General features: G+C 43.9%; 1 protein-coding gene across 1 annotated transcript in view; it reads left to right on the top strand.

The window, feature by feature from the left end:
• LOC138983568 (unconventional myosin-IXb-like) overlaps positions 1-16,163 on the top strand; it is a gene marked incomplete in the record, with an annotated part of 128,741 nt that overhangs the window by 42,866 nt on the left and 69,712 nt on the right. Inside the window, 3 exon segments of the mRNA XM_070356848.1 lie at positions 8,702-8,802; positions 9,303-9,357; positions 9,990-10,067. Coding sequence (XP_070212949.1) covers positions 8,702-8,802; positions 9,303-9,357; positions 9,990-10,067 — 234 coding nt within the window.

The following is a 16,163-nucleotide window of genomic DNA, read 5'->3' as shown; positions in this document are numbered from 1 at the left end:
TCTCTCTCTCTCTCTCTCTGCGCGTGTGTGTGTGTGTGTGTATGTATGTGTATGTGTGCATGCGTATATGTCTGTGTGTGTGTGTGTGTGTGTGTGCGCATATGTGTGTGTGTGTGTGTGTGTGTTGTATTGAGTGCGAACGTGATTGCAGGCATGCGGCGCGCGTGTGTGTGCGAGTCAACTTTTGTATTATATTGACATACATACATGTACATTTCAATGTTCTATAATGCAGTATGTATTCGTATAGGTAATGTTGTAATTAGTAATACTGTATGATTGCGACTGACAATTGTCCGTTGATTGTCTTTATTTGTATGTCTTAGTTCAGCAGGGACAGATTGTAAGACTAGGCGTGAGCCTAAAATCTCCATCCTTGAGTAATAAAGTTCGTTCGTTCGTTCGTTCGTTCTCTCTCTCTCTCTCTCTCTCTCTCTCTCTCTCTCTCTCTCTCTCTCTCTCTCTCTCTCTCTCTTTCTTTCTTTCTCTCTCACTCCCTCCCGCCCCGCCCCAGCTCTCTCTTTCCAATCTGTCTGTGTGTGTGTGTGTGTGTATCTGTGTGGATGCTACTCATTGTTTCAAACGCCTTTGGCTTATCTGGCAGTTATCTCAGTGCGGCTCTCAGAAGGCTTTGGTAAACAGGAGGTGTATTTAGTTATGTGATAATTTGTTTTATTTGCCACTGTTTAGGAAGTGCAGGCTATGATGGAGAGGGAGAGGGATTGAGCTTTTCCTGGTTGTTTATTTAATTGCTTAATCTCGTTGATCAGAGGATTATTTTGTTTCATTACATTTAGTCAAGTTTTGACTAAATGTTTTAACATAGAGGAGGAATCGAGACGCGGGTCGTGGTGTGTGTGTGTGTGTGTGTGTGTGTGTGTGTGTGTGTGTGTGTGTGTGTGTGTGTGTGTGTGTGTGTGTGTGTGTGTGTGTGTGTGTGTGTGTGTGTGCGATTCAGACTAAACTACTGGATCGATCTTTATGAAATATGACATGAGAGTTCCTGGGTATGATATCCCCAGACGATTTTTTCGATAAATGTATTTTATGACGTCATATCCGGCTTTTTGTAAAAGTTGAGGCAGCACTGTCACACCCTCAATTTTCAATCAAATTGATTGAAATTTTGGCCAAGCAATCTTCGACGAAGGCCGGACTTCGGTATTGCATTTCAGCATGGAGGCTTACAAATTAACTTTGGTCATTAAAAATCTGAAAATTGTAATTAAAATTATTTTTTTATAAAACGATCCAAAATTACTTTTATTTTATTTTTCATCATGTTCTGATTCCAAAAACATATAAATATGTCATATTCGGATTAAAACAAGCTCTGAAAATTAAAAATATAAAAATTATGATTGAAATTAAATTTCCGAAATCGTTTTAAAAACTATTTCATCTTATTCCTTGTCGGTTCCTGATACCAAAAACATATAAATATGATATGTTTGGATTAAAAACACACTCAGAAAGTTAAAACAAAGAGAGGTACAGTAAAGCGTGCTATGAAGCACAGCGTAACCGCTACCGCGCCAAACAGGCTCGTCACTTTCACTGCCTTTTGCACTAGCGGCGGACTACGTTCAGTTTCATTCTGTGAGTTCCACAGCTTGACTAAATGTAGTAATTTCGCCTAACGCGACTTGTTTTTTATGTTTTGCTTCGTTATTTGCTTCAGCTCTGGTTGATTTGTCGAATGTTTTGTGTCATCTTGTTCGGTTTTGCTTTTGCTGAAAGTGATTACATTTGCAAGATGGAGCGCGCGGGTTACTAAAAGGCTGAACTATAATGTCGCTTTGTCGGAAGTTGGAGAGGGATGGTTGTATACATGTCGAAAGATTCCATGGTCAGGACTGGTGTTCTGCTTCTCTGACCAGGATCGCCGATTCTCAATCACCCGCACATCTATTTTCAGAGCCTGTCATCTTCGCCCTTTCTCTCCACTGTCACCCTACCCTCACCCCACCCGCCTCACCGCCTCCTTCTCCACCCATACCCCACCGCCTCTTTATCCACCCGTACCCCACTGCCTCTTTCTCCGCCCGTACCCCACCGCCTCTTTCTCCGCCCGTACCCCACCGCCTCTTTCTCCGCCCGTACCCCACCGCCTCTTTCTCCGCCCGTACCCCACCGCCTCTTTCTCCGCCCGTACCCCCCGCCTCTTTATCCACCCGTACCCCACCGCCTCTTTCTCCGCCCGTACCCCACCGCCTCTTTCTTCGCCCGTACCCCACCGCCTCTTTCTCCACCCGTACCCCACCGCCTCTTTCTCCGCCCGTACCCCACCGCCTCTTTCTCCACCTGTACCCCACCGCCTCTTTCTCCGCCCGTACCCCACCGCCTCTTTCTCCGCCCGTACCCCACCGCCTCTTTATCCACCCGTACCCCACCGCCTCTTTCTCCGCCCATACCCCACCGCCTCTTTCTCCACCCGTACCCCACCGCCTCTTTCTCCGCTCATACCCCACCGCCTCTTTCTCCACCCGAACCCCACCGCCTCTTTCTCCACCCGTACCCCACCGCCTTTTTATCCACCCGTACCCCACCGCCTCTTTCTCCACCCGTACCCCACCGGTGCACCGCCTCTTTCTCCACCCGTACCCCACCGCCTCTTTATCCACCCGTACCCCACCGCCTCTTTATCCACCCGTACCCCACCGCCTCTTTCTCCGCCCGTACCCCACCGCCTCTTTCTTCGCCCGTACCCCACCGCCTCTTTCTCCACCCGTACCCCACCGCCTCTTTCTCCGCCCGTACCTATGACGGCTTACTAGTGCCAAAACCTCATAATTGTAATTATCAAGGGAAAATTAGTAATTTTCCCTTGATAATTACCATTTTCACATGTTTATTACTAATTTACCTGGGAAAATTACTAATTTTCCCAGAATAATTACTAACTTTCACCTGTTAATTACTAATTTTTAGTTTTGGCTCACTTCCTGACGGATTCTAGTGCGAAAACTAAAAAATTAGTAATTTTCTCGTGAAAATTAGTAACTAACAGGTGAAAACAGTAACTGACAGCGTTAATTAGTAATTATCACGTGATAATGGGTAACCCCAGGTTTTGGCACTAGTAAGCCGTCATAGGGCTTACTAGTGCCAAAACCTCATAATTGTAATTATCAAGGGAAAATTAGTAATTTTCCCTTGATAATTACAATGTTCACGTGTTAATTACTAATTTTCCCGGGAAAATTTCTAACTTTCACCTGTTAATTACTAATTTTTAGTTTTGGCTCACTTCTTGACGGATTGCTAGTGCCAAAACTAAAAATTAGTCATTTTCCCGTGAAAATTACTAATTATCCCGTGAAAATGAGTAACTAACGAGTGAAAACAGTAACTGACAGCGTTAATTAGTAATTATCACGTGATAATGGGTAACCCCAGGTTTTGGCACTAGTAAGCCGTCATACGTACCCCACCGCCTCTTTCTCCGCCCGTACCCCACCGCCTCTTTCTCCGCCCGTACCCCACCACAGCTGACCAGTGCGTGTTGCTAAAAGTAAAAGTGCTCTTGTAGTTTAAAATTAGGTTGACCACCCACTCAGCTTTTCCAGTTTGTGCGTGTATGTTGAAGTTGCTCTCTCGCTGCCCGATTCCAATCACTTTGGTCTACCCCCTATCTCCACCCCTTGCCCCCTACAGAGGGGGGTGGGGGGTGGGGGTGGACAGCCAGTGTACAGCCAATGCAATAACGGGAGGCTGCCTCATTCCACCTGGGTAATGTCGTATCAGACTAAGACCGATCTTTATATGAGGGGTTCATTATGTGTGAAATTAAACATGGGCGGAGGTCGTAAACTCCTGATTGGTAATTTGTTGTGTTTTGGTTTTGCTCTCTCTCTCTCTCTCTCTCTCTCTCTCTCTCTCTCTCTCTCTCTCTCTCTCTCTCTCTTTCTCTCTCTCTCTTTCTCTCTCTCTCTCTCTTTTTCTCTCTCTCTCTTTCTCTCTCTCTCTTTCTCGTAAAATAAAGAATTGTCATTGTCATTGTCATTGTCATTGTCTCTCTCTCTCTCTCTCTCTCTCGCACGCACGCACGCACGCACGCAATAATGAATGCCTGTTCCGCTCTAATTTTCTTGTTCGTCTGTCATTAATCACTCATGCCTGTCTCTGTTGTTTTCCTTTTAAACGTGCATCCCTGTGTGTCACTCCTTGAACTTGAGGGTTTACAACTTTAGGAAATTGCCGAAGACGTTAAATGTTCTCTCGGTTCAGGTGAAACGTGCACCCCACAGAGCCACGATTCTTGTCTCTGCGGGTGTATCTGTGTGTGAAATTATCTGACTTGTTCAAGAGGGGGATCTCTGCGATAAGAGGAACCGTAGGCTTCCCCTAAATCTCCTGGTGTGAGATTAGCAGCAGGGGCAGAAGCATGGGTACTGCTGCTGGTGGTAGAGGTGGGGGTGGTGCTGCTGATGGGTCGTAATAAGAGAGAGAGAGAGAGAGAAAGAGAGAGAGAGAGAGAGAGAGAGAGAGAGAGAGAGAATGCACGTGCGGAGATGGATGTAGGACTGCATTAGAGTGTGTGTGTACGTGTGTGTGTGTGTGCGTGCCTGCGTGACGCAAGACAGGGAAGTGGGAGAGGGATTGGAGATTGAGAGTCGAAGGGATGAAAGAGAAAGGAGACGCAGACATTTTGAGCAAGAAGCATTCAGCACGCAATGAATGACTAGAAGATGTGTGGTTGGCAGGATGATATTTTCTCAGTTCAGGTAGCGGCATGATATAAAGATAGACGCGCACGGTCAGCTGAAAGATAGTGTTCGTCTGTTGTTATGATACGGACGGAGATTGATGCGGGCAGCAGCATCACATGTGTTGACAGGCGGCTGGTGGGTTGCATTGGAGGGGGTGGGGGTGGGCGGGGAGCTCACCGGTAGTGTTGGTCAGGTGTTTCAAGGCTCCTTGTATAGATCTTTCTAACAATTGTCTTGTCAGAGCGTACACTGAGTCAAACGTGGAATGTTGTGACGCACTCGTGTGTTTCATACTCATAGACTCGGAGCACATCAGAAAGAGACATTTGAAAACAGATTTAATATATTATGTTGTTCAGTTGGCTGTACACTGTGCCATAGCTTAAACCAAAAATCTTAGCAATGTGGCAGGGTAGATTGTTGTTCCCAAAATGTAAACAAATCAGTTTTTTCTTTCAGCAGTGTAATAAAAACAAGTCGCGTAAGGCGAAAATACAATAGTTAGTCAAGTAGCTGCCATTTTTCAGCAAGACCGTATACTCGTAGCATCGTCAGTCCACCGCTCATGGCAAAGGCAGTGAAATTGACAAGAAGAGCGGGGTAGTAGTTGCGCTAAGAAGGATAGCACGCTTTTCTGTACCTCTCTTTGTTTTAACTTTCTGAGCGTGTTTTTAATCCAAACATATATCTATATGTTTTTGGAATCAGGAACCGACAAGGAATAAGATGAAAGTGTTTTTAAATTGATTTGGACAATTTAATTTTGATAATAATTTTTATATATTTAATTTTCAGAGCTTGTTTTTAATCCGAATATAACATATTTATATGTTTTTGGAATCAGCAAATGATGGAGAATAAGATAAACGTAAATTTGGATCGTTTTATAAATTTTTATTTTTTTTTTACAATTTTCCGATTTTTAATGACCAAAGTCATTAATTAATTTTTAAGCCACCAAGCTGAAATGCAATACCGAACCCCGGGCTTCGTCGAAGATTACTTGACCAAAATTTCAACCAATTTGGTTGAAAAATGAGGGCGTGACAGTGCCGCCTCAACTTTCACAAAAAGCCGGATATGACATCATCAAAGACATTTATCAAAAAAATGAAAAAAACGTTCGGGGATTTCATACCCAGGAACTCTCATGTCAAATTTCATAAAGATCGGTCCAGTAGTTTAGTCTGAATCGCTCTACACACACACACGCACACACGCACGCACGCACACACGCACATACACCACGACCCTCGTTTCGATTCCCCCTCGATGTTAAAATATTTAGTCAAAACTTGACTAAATATAAAAACTAGCGTTATTAAAGTGATATTGTCTAACAAGAAAACTGTCAGTCATCGTCCCAAGAGGGGTTGTAATTATGTGAACACGCACCAGGAATACCTTAAAATAAACGTTTGAGCGCTGAGTTACTCAAATTGAAAACGACTGTGTTTTGAGTGGGAATCCCAGACTGTAACTCTCATTGTGGCGCCTTTTACAGCGGCCGTCATAATTGTCGTCCTACCTTTCGACCCTGAGTATTTCATGCGCTACTCCTAGAGATTCAGATTTGAAATTCGGATCGGTTCGGTTCAGAGTTCGGTTTGGGTGTTGAATAGATGACAACACACACGAGGAAGGTCTTAGAGTTAGTGTTTGAGCGTTCTATTTTTCAAATTTGAATGCTGTGTTTGGTAGTCATGACCGTGATATTCTCCAATGTACTGTGTGTTTGTTTACTTTTGTATCGATTGGACATTGGATTTCCCTTCTTTGATCCATGTGACGTCAGAGGCCTACAAAACTTCATTAATTTGGGCGTTTCAGGTTAACCGAAACTTCAAAGGAACTACTTACTTCATATTTGGGACACGCGGATTAACCCACAGATCAAAACACACGTCTGCAAAACTGTAAAAATGAAGCGATTTGCAGATCTATCTCGGGAAGAAATTGAAAACAAAAGACGACTTTTAACTCCGATCGAATACCAACACACTTCAGCTGAACAAAAGATGAACATGGGAGACACCCTCCATCAGCATATTGCAGGCAACACACAACTCCAAGTTTTGCCGCAACCAAATTCAAACCCCTCGCGAAGTTCACTCAGCTCTGTCGCACACACAGCCACCGGCCGAGTCGATATGCGCGGGGCAAGTAGTTTTGACATGTCCTTTGAATTTCTTCCTCAGTGCAGAAAATGAACCTGACATGCCACCATCCACGACAATGCAAGTTCTGCCTACTTTCCACAACTGTACCATAAACAACTTGAACATCACAATAACAAAATAAGACCAAACGTGTTGATTGTCTCTGCTGTTAACCCCACAAGCTTACTCAATGAACTCGTCCAGTCTTGATCGCGAGACAGGGTGACAGTGCAAAGAGATGTAGCAATTAAATTTGATGTTTTATTTGATGTTTCATGAATTTTCCGTTCCTTTCATTATGTTCTGAACAAAATGTTGCGATAATCAAATATTCTAATGTTAATTGAAGGAGTTGAATAAACTTTTGAAGTTGCACTATTTTTGTGGCGCATTGAAGTGTATGTGTTTGGTGTAAACAGGTGTTCTTGGTGTGTGTGCTTGATTGCATGTGTGTGTGCTCGTTCAATCGTGAAAACAACAACAAAGTCAGTACCTGAAAGGAATTCGATCGCTCGCAGTCTCGGAGAACAATGACTGTCTCGATCTGTGAAAAATGTCATATTTTGGTCAAAAACGCAAATAACGAATAATAAATGCGAAGCGTTTTAGCCCTGTATTGGCACGGAATATGGGGTCGGCCCACAGAATACATATCTATATAGAACATTCTATATGTATTCTGTGGGTCGGCCCGCTATTGCGCGGGGCCGCTATTGCGCGAATCTTTAGGGTTAGGGTTAGGGTTAGGGTTAGATTCGCGCAATAGCGGCCCCGCGCAATAGCGGACCCGCGCAATAGCGGCCCAGCCCCCGGAATATGAATGCGTTTGCTAGACTGTAGGTTTGACCACAGGCGGAAGGTATCGTCCACTGGACAACTACTATCACAGAAAGTGTTTGACTTCCTCAATCCAACGGTCTTAATCAGCTTTGACGAATGGGTATCAATGAGGACTAAATAAGATATGATGACAAACGGAATCCGGCTCCTGACACGGAAAAGTTGGGCGAAGCAAACCGCTCGTTGATTAAAATTCATTAAATTATTTGGAATTAATTCGGAGCAGTTTTGAGCAAATCATTGCAGGTGTTTCTAAATTACAGTATAGTGAAAGTCCCTTGAACTTTATAAGGTCCAAATCGTCAGAAAACTTTCCAAGATGGAGCCTTAAATGTACTACATGTATCTTTAAGCAGTTTCGCTCACTGTACCGTCTTCACACAACCATCATGATATTCGTGCTTCATTTTGTTTCAAAGGGCTTTATTCACAGCCAAACGAAGACAGTACTGTATTTAACCCATGTCTAACTGTAGGTATACACTGCTGGAATGTGACATAACGAGATATATGACAATATGCACAACCATGTCAACGGAAGTTTAGCCCGGAAGCGTGATCTAAACGTGTGAGTGCGACTGTTTGAGGAGCTGAAGTAGCACAGTTTTGACCATTATATAAAGTGTACTATTGTACGTGACTGATAGAATTAGCACTAATTTGATTTACGAATGTGAGGTTGGGGTGGGTTTTTTTTTTTTTGGGGGGGGGGGGCAAAGTTTGCTGGGTTGCAGGGACTAATTCCACACGCAACTACACACAAACTCACGCACGCTAGCACACACACACACACACACTCACTCACCCACTCACTCACTCACTCACTCACACTCGCACGCACACACACACACACACACACACACACACACACACACACACACACACACCTCTTCCTTCACCCTGCCCCCACCCGCTCCACCACCAAAAGACAAGGCTCCCCCCCCTCTCTGCAACACTGTCTACAATGTTGTTGTGGTTGTTGTGTTTCAGAGCGAGTGCTCCATCCAGGAAGGGTTGGATGAGCAACATGAGTTTGCTCGCCTCAAGCAGTCCATGGAGATGGTGGGCTTCTCTCCAGAGACACAGCGAAAGTAAGGACACTTACACTTGTGCCACTGTTCCTCTGCCTGTACCACCTTGTGTCGATCACCATGCCCTCCCTTAGATTCTTGCCCAACGTACGACGATCACTTGCATGCATAAAACGAACGGATGTGTGTAGGCTCGCACAGACGTGCACACCCCCCCCCCCCCCCATCATCTCTCTCTCTCTCTCTCTCTCTCTCTCTCTCTCTCTCTCTCTCTCTCTCTCTCTCTCTTAGAGATAATTAAATGTTCTCTTTTCTTTGAAAACAACTGCATACATGGTACCACAGAGATTAGAGATGAAGGTGCGGGTTGACTTTACCCTTATTCACTGAGGTACATTCGGGTGTTGTTGTTTATTTCGAAGGTGGATCTGATTTAATTCAGTCTGTACCGCTAGTTACGTAATAATTATGCATAATTACTCAGCTCTTTTTGTTTGAATGTTTATGTTGAATCAGATTTTGTTGAGAGAAAAAATACAAGTTTCTTTGGTTCATTGCAGAATTTTCTGTGTGTTGTCCGCTGTGTTGCATCTGGGGAACATTGAATTCAAGAAGGTAAGAACTAAGACAGCATTGTAGAAAACAAAGTGTGAGTGTGTCTATTGTGTGTCTGTCTTTTTTTAATTAACTTATTTAATTAAAAGCCACTAGTTACCTCATCCCATATAAATGCCTGGCCAGATCTGAGATGCCTGAGATGGCGAGCCCAATCATTTATACAGGAAAAACTGTGCCTGTAACTGTCATAGCAAGTTCACACTGCTCTTTGTGTCGTCTTGTTTGTGTTATGCAAAACAAGATCCACCTGTGTTCTTGCCACTTTTACCTGTCACTGTAGATTTTTCAGCTGTTTGTTTTCCCTCACGTTTTGGATGACAAAGCAAAACGATTTATCATTTGTTTCAGACAGTGGACAGTGGTGGGTCGTCTACCTAATATTTGTTTATCTAAAAAAAATCACCTTATAAGACCTTGCATCACTGTCACTTGCATCACTGTCATGGACAGTGGTGGGTCGTGTACCTAATATTTGTTTATCTAAAGAAATCACCTTATAAGACCTTGCATTTTTATTTATTTTTTATTTTTTATATATCTTTTTTTGGTGTCTTTTGGAGGGGGTGGGGCTTTCCACTGTATTCATGTTCTGGCAAACTATTTTTAAATTTCTCTTTTTTTTTAAATAGAAAGGCGATCAGCATCATGACGAGTCAGTGGTGGTACGCAATGAAGCCACCGTGAAGATCATTTCACAGCTTCTGAAGGTACGGTATGCAAGTTTTGACTTTAATCTTCAAAGAAAATGTATTAAACGCCTGTGTTTTTGAGCATGTTCTGTTTGTGTCCTGTTGTTTTCTATCACTTCTGTATTTCTTTATGATTGTTTTTTCTTCTTCTATTTTTTAGATTTCATTGATTGTATATCTTTGTATCTTAATTTTTTCTATTGTTTTTTTCTCTCCATTTGTTACAGGGTTTTTCCCCCATCTTTATTGGTCTTTCTGTCTTTTCTCCCAATTGTGCTTTCATTCTAATGTTTTTGTCTGTTTTTGACTTTGTCTCTTTATTATTATTTTGCTCTTCTGCCTTTTTTTTCTCAATGTCTGAGTCTATGGAATTCCTCCTTCCTTCCTTCCTTCATTTCTTCCTTCCTTCTCTACTGTGCATCTCCTTTCCCCCTTATCCATAACTGACATGGTCCGTTTTAACTTCACAAGTTTGCGGGTCATGGCCAAACATTCTCCCTCACCTGAAATTCCTATTTTGATCACTCAGAGAGAGACACACACACACACACACGCACGTACGCGCGCACGCACGCACGCACGCACGCACACACACACACACACACACACGCGCGCACGCACTCTCGCACGCACGCGCGCGCACACACACACACAGACACACACATGCGCGCGCACAATGCCGCAGCCACCACCACCACCACCCTTCCTTACATTGCCCAGCTTGCTCTAAATCCATATCGATAATGACCTGGCAGACAAACTACAGAGCACCTGCTGAAGATGAGTTCCAGAAAGGTTACACCCCACCCCCAACAGAGACACCAGACATCTGAGGATAGCATAGATTAAAGTTCTCCTACACAAGTACATTGATTTCTCTCTCATACGGAAACATGGTTCTGGGCAGGAATAAGTTTCATAGACAGCATCAAATCAGTTTGTTTTTCTAGGGAGGGGAGGGGAGGGGAGGGGAGGGGAGGGGAGGGGGCGATTGGGAGGTTCCTTGTAACTGATCGCAAAAATCGGCCAGGATAAAATGGAAAAATGTGGGTGTATGTTGATACGTGTACATGGCCCTGGGGAGGTGGGGGGAGGGGGGGTGGGGTGGTTACAGGTCGCTCCTGGTCGCAAAGACGGCCAATATAAAAATTGAAATGTGTTGATACACGGACATCGTGACAGCATTGCGGTACATCCCTCTTTTAATCATTGATTGGCTTGCTTTCTTCCAAAACCCTCTCCACCATCCGGACTCCTTTGGACATTTTGCATCTTTATTTTCTTCTTTTTAATTTTATTTAAACCCCACCATCGTTCTCCCTCTCATCCCCAGTTTTACCATCTCCGCCCCGGATCCGTGTTCTCATTCCTGTTTTAAATGAGGTTGATTACGCCCGTAAGTTGGTTCAGTAGCTCTTGGCATCCATTTGTGGTCATGGACTTTTTAATCATTGATTCATTAGGTCAAGGTGTCCAATATCTCACCTATTCCTTTTTTTTTAAATGTATTTTTTGTTTGTTTACACCTCTGACCAGCATCTTTGTCCTCATTTTTGTTAGGCACTTAACATGAAGAACTTCGGTTGGTCTCCCTTCTCTTACCCTTTTGTTTTCTCAACTTTTATTAGTGGCTTAAAAATGGCTGTGATCATTGCTTGCGAGGGTTGAAGTCATGCCTTCCTCCTTTCTAGATCAGCAGTCTTCAAGACAACATTTTCACCAGTCCCACCCTACCTTCACGAAACATTCCTTTCCTCCTTCCAAGTTAAACTGTCATGTGCACCAGCACATATCTGTCTAGGCGTGTACGTGTAATTAGAGGATCCTCCACTTGGACTCATACCAAAAATCAACATGCAGCCTGGCTGCTCACTGTGCTGAGTGGGATTCTTAATGTATCTTCCCCCCCCCCCCCCCCCGCAAATTGGTTTAGGTGTCACTGACGAAATTACTTATAAAGAAATTCCTATCTGCGCAGAAAGTATAGTGAGCATGTATATTGTTGGTTTGTGCACATGTGGTAAGGGGCTCTTACCCCGTGTAGAAGCCTGGCCTGATATGTAGTGGTTGACATGACCGTGTGCACGGGAGTCCGGACACCTTTCATTTTGTTCAGGTTGGCCGCAGGCTTGCTTGCAGCTAGCTCGTCAACAGCACGCTCTGGAAGTAATATCAGCTCTTAAACGATGATTTATGTCTCCAGCTCTTCGATTATTGATTAATGGGCCCAGAGCTCCCGCTTAGCCTTCGCCATTGCCATCTCTGTTATCGCCACAGCCATCAACACCATGCACCCATCCCCACCCTTTCCTCGAACCGGTAGATTGCTTGCTTGTTTGCAAGTGTTCACAGCTCTCAAGGCTGACTTGTCGTCACAGCAGATCACCCTCCTTCGCTCATTGATTAGCTGGTTCGAGGACCTCACCCCCACCCTACCTCCACGCATCTTTCATCAGCCACCCTACCTGTTTCTGCAGCCGTGTGTGCTTGGTGGTTTAAGACGTTGATATATCGGCATTATAACACGTTCTATCAAAGTCCTTAACATAGGCGCGTGTGGGGTCCAAGAACTCTGCCTCAACTTTCCTGGACACTTCCTTCACACCTGTATTTTCTTCAGGCTCGCTGAAACACGTAAAATAACCCACCGGCGTAGCCTCACGCACCCAGTGTGTCTATAGTAAACCCACACAGAATCATCTGGCATACTTTTTTTTTTTTTTTTAGCAAGTTCTCCTCAGTCTGCTCCCCAGATTGAAAACGAGATTCATAGTGTCCAGTTCGTGCTTGTCTGTTCATTCCCTGCAGGTCAACATGCCGTCAAAACTGAAGGGGGTCTTATCTTGATCGTCTCTCAGCCGGTGTCAAGAGACGCAAATAGAATCAATCAAACAGGGACTGTGCCCGTTGATGGTGTCTGATAGGAGGGGGTGGGCGATGGGCCGTTTCGCTTGATGCCCAGAGATACGGCGAACAGTGCACGCTGGAATGAAGGAATCTCCCAAGGAAAATAAAACGTGCCAAGATAATATCGATACATTTGATATTTCACGCTACGTGAGCCAGGCCCTCCGAGCCAGGCCCTCCTTACGCCGCAGACCCCAAGTTAATTGCACCAAGGGAGGGAAGGCGAGAGTTGTGCCTGTGCCTGCCGGTTCCTCTCCCTTGATTAGCTTATCTCCCTTGCCAGACCCCACATCAAAAATGATTGTGCGGCAGTGCGGCCTGCATACGAAGATGCATGCAACATGCTGCATAACAAACTAAAACTCTCTCTCTCTCTCTCTCTCTCTCTCTCTCTCTCTCTCTCTCTCTCTCTCTCTCTCTCTCTCTCTCTCTCTCTCTCTCTCTCTCTCTCTCTCTCTCACACACACACACAAATAAACGTTTTTGTTTTTAGCATTTGGTCAGCTGATCTGCTGGCAGTCAGGTAGCTTCTCAACAATTGTGCAGAGAACTAATTTTGTTTTGTAAATTCACATAAACACTAATAAAGTGCACAATAAGTAAACTCTGCTCTCATGAGTCGCTCTACGTTGTAACTGTAACCTTTGTTGTGATATTGTTTTCCGATGATGGAAGAGAAAGCTGTGAAAGAAATGTCAAAAGTCTTAGGTATTGATGAGCAGGTTTTCTGGCTGAAAAGGCACAACAGTATTGATGAACAGAGTTTATACTTGACATTGGATCTCTGCAACACAACCACCTCTGAAGCCGTCAGTACAGTGATAACTCCCCTTGTTTTAGACCTCCCAAATTCTGAGAAAATCAGGCCGAGAAGAGAGGGTGTCTTGAAATGGAGGTAAATTTGCAGATATTGTCAACATAAAATCTGAAACAGCAGGAAGAGCAGGAAGAGAGTGGGGTGTCTTGAATTGGAGGTTCTTAAAAGGGGGGGGGGGGGGGGGCAGAGGGGTTCCACCATAAACCTCTCTTGGCCACTATCAAGATTGATACCCTCACCAACAGAACACTCATCTGCTGTCCAACATGAAGTGCTCTGGGGCAGATTTTGATATCACTTGTAACGCAACACTTCCCTCCACTGCCCATTTTCACACAAAAGGGGTGCATGGGGATGAAACATGGTGCCTATATGACAAAGCTATTAATGTTCCCCAGCTTCAGAATGTCTCTTCTGTGCCTTGCTGTCATGGAAAGAACCTCCTTCCTCCTCCAGTATTAATGTGCAGTCTCTGAGTCATCTCCTTTCCTTGCCAGGGAGGGTCCCCCTTTGGGAGGCAGGCCCGAGTGCTGGCATCAAGATACCATGTCAGGAAATGAGGACAAGGGGTGATGGGGTGGAGGTGGGAAGCATGACAGAGAACAAGGAGGGAAAGACTGAAGATGGAGGGTGGGGGGGTGGGGGGGATGCAAACAACTTAAAAAGAGGGGTGGAATGGGGGTGGGGGCATGTCAGAGAATGAAGACTAGGGATAAGTTAGGGAAAGGGGGAATGGTAAGAGAGGTGTAGAAGAAGGGGGGGGGGGGGGGGGGTATTAGGAAGCATCTCAGCAACATCAAGGAGTTGTTACCCCTGTCCCACAGTTCCACATCCCCAACAATGGCCATATCTCTGAGAACACGAATAATAAAGAAGATGTATAGTGGGGCAACTGCATGAGGAAGATGAAGGTGCCAGATGAATGTAAGAGGACTGAGATCATGTACAGTGGAGCCCCTCTTTTAAGACCGAAAAAAATCCAAGAAAATCACGTCTTGAAATGGAGGGACGTCTGAAGGGGGTAAATTTACAGAGGTTATAAGCAGAAAATCTTAGAAAACAAGGTCTAAAAAGGGGATTCCACTGTAAAATGACTCGGGAATTGATCACTTGAGTTAAAGTTGCTTTAGGCCAACACACAAAAAAAAGGTCTGTTTACGGTAACATAGGGTGAAAAAATAGGGTCGGTAGGTCGGCTTTTTTTTTTTTTTCCATTTTTTTTTTCTTTCTTTTTTTTTTTTTTCTCCCCTCTCTATGATGTTTCACAGTTCATTTCTTCTCATCAATCCCTGCTTTTGCCCAACATAACTATAAACAGTACTTTGAGCTTACCTCCCTTCTGTCGTCTGCTGTTTGAGCGCAAACAGCTCTATTTTGGATGCGGGTTTTTTTGGTTTTTTTCCAGATGATCCAAAAAAAAGATTAAGGTCGTGCCTAAAAACTAGGGTCGGTCGGGTTACCGTAAACAGACCTCTTTTTTTGTGGCCTTACAGTGGGTTTGGGACTGTTGATAAAAAAAAAAACCAGATATCTGTTGGAGCCATCTAAGACTTGATGGCACTTTGCAACAACATTGCTAACAGAAGGAAGGGTGGCGGGAGTAAACTGATGATATAGGCTGTTAAAAAAATAAGTACACATGCATTTATGATGCTACTTTAGGAGAGGGAAGAGGAATAATAAGTGGCGTATTTACATTTCTTTTTTTTAAATAAATGGTAGAAGCTGTTTTATTCTTATAACAAGCAGTGTAGTATTTTAAGCTTGTTTGCAAAGCTAATAACCATGAAACAGCCTTCTGGTGGGGGAAACAGAATGGTGCTAGCAAAGATGCTTTAAAATCTAAATTACCCACGTGGTTATCTGCTTTTTACATTTAGTCAAATTTTGACTAAATGTTTTAACATAGAGGGGGGAATCGAGACGAGGGTCGTGGTGTATGTGTGTGTGTCTGTCTGTCTGTCTGTCTGTCTGTGTGTGTGTGTGTGTGTGTGTGTGTAGAGCGATTCAGACTAAACTACTGGGCCGATCTTTATGAAATTTGACATGAGAGTTCCTGGGTATGATATCCCCGGACGTTTTTTTCATTTTTTCGATAAATACCTTTGATGACGTCATATCCGGCTTTTTGTAAAAGTTGAGGCGGCACTGTCACACCCTCATTTTTCAATCAAATTGATTGAAATTTTGGCAAAGCAATCTTCGACGAAGCCCGGGGTTTGGTATTGCATTTCAGCTTGGTGGCTTAAAAACTAATGAGTGAGTTTGGTCATTAAAAATCGGAAACTTGTAATTAAAATTATTTTTTTTATTAAACGATCCAAAAACAATTTCATCTTATTCTTCGTCATTTTCTGATTCCAAAAACATATACATATGTTATATTTGGA

The sequence above is a fragment of the Littorina saxatilis genome, linkage group LG1 (assembly GCF_037325665.1).
Source record: "Littorina saxatilis isolate snail1 linkage group LG1, US_GU_Lsax_2.0, whole genome shotgun sequence".
Classification (NCBI taxonomy): Eukaryota; Metazoa; Mollusca; class Gastropoda; order Littorinimorpha; family Littorinidae; genus Littorina; species Littorina saxatilis.
Note: the sequence above shows the minus strand (reverse complement) of the source record. Positions and strands in the feature narration are given on the sequence as shown.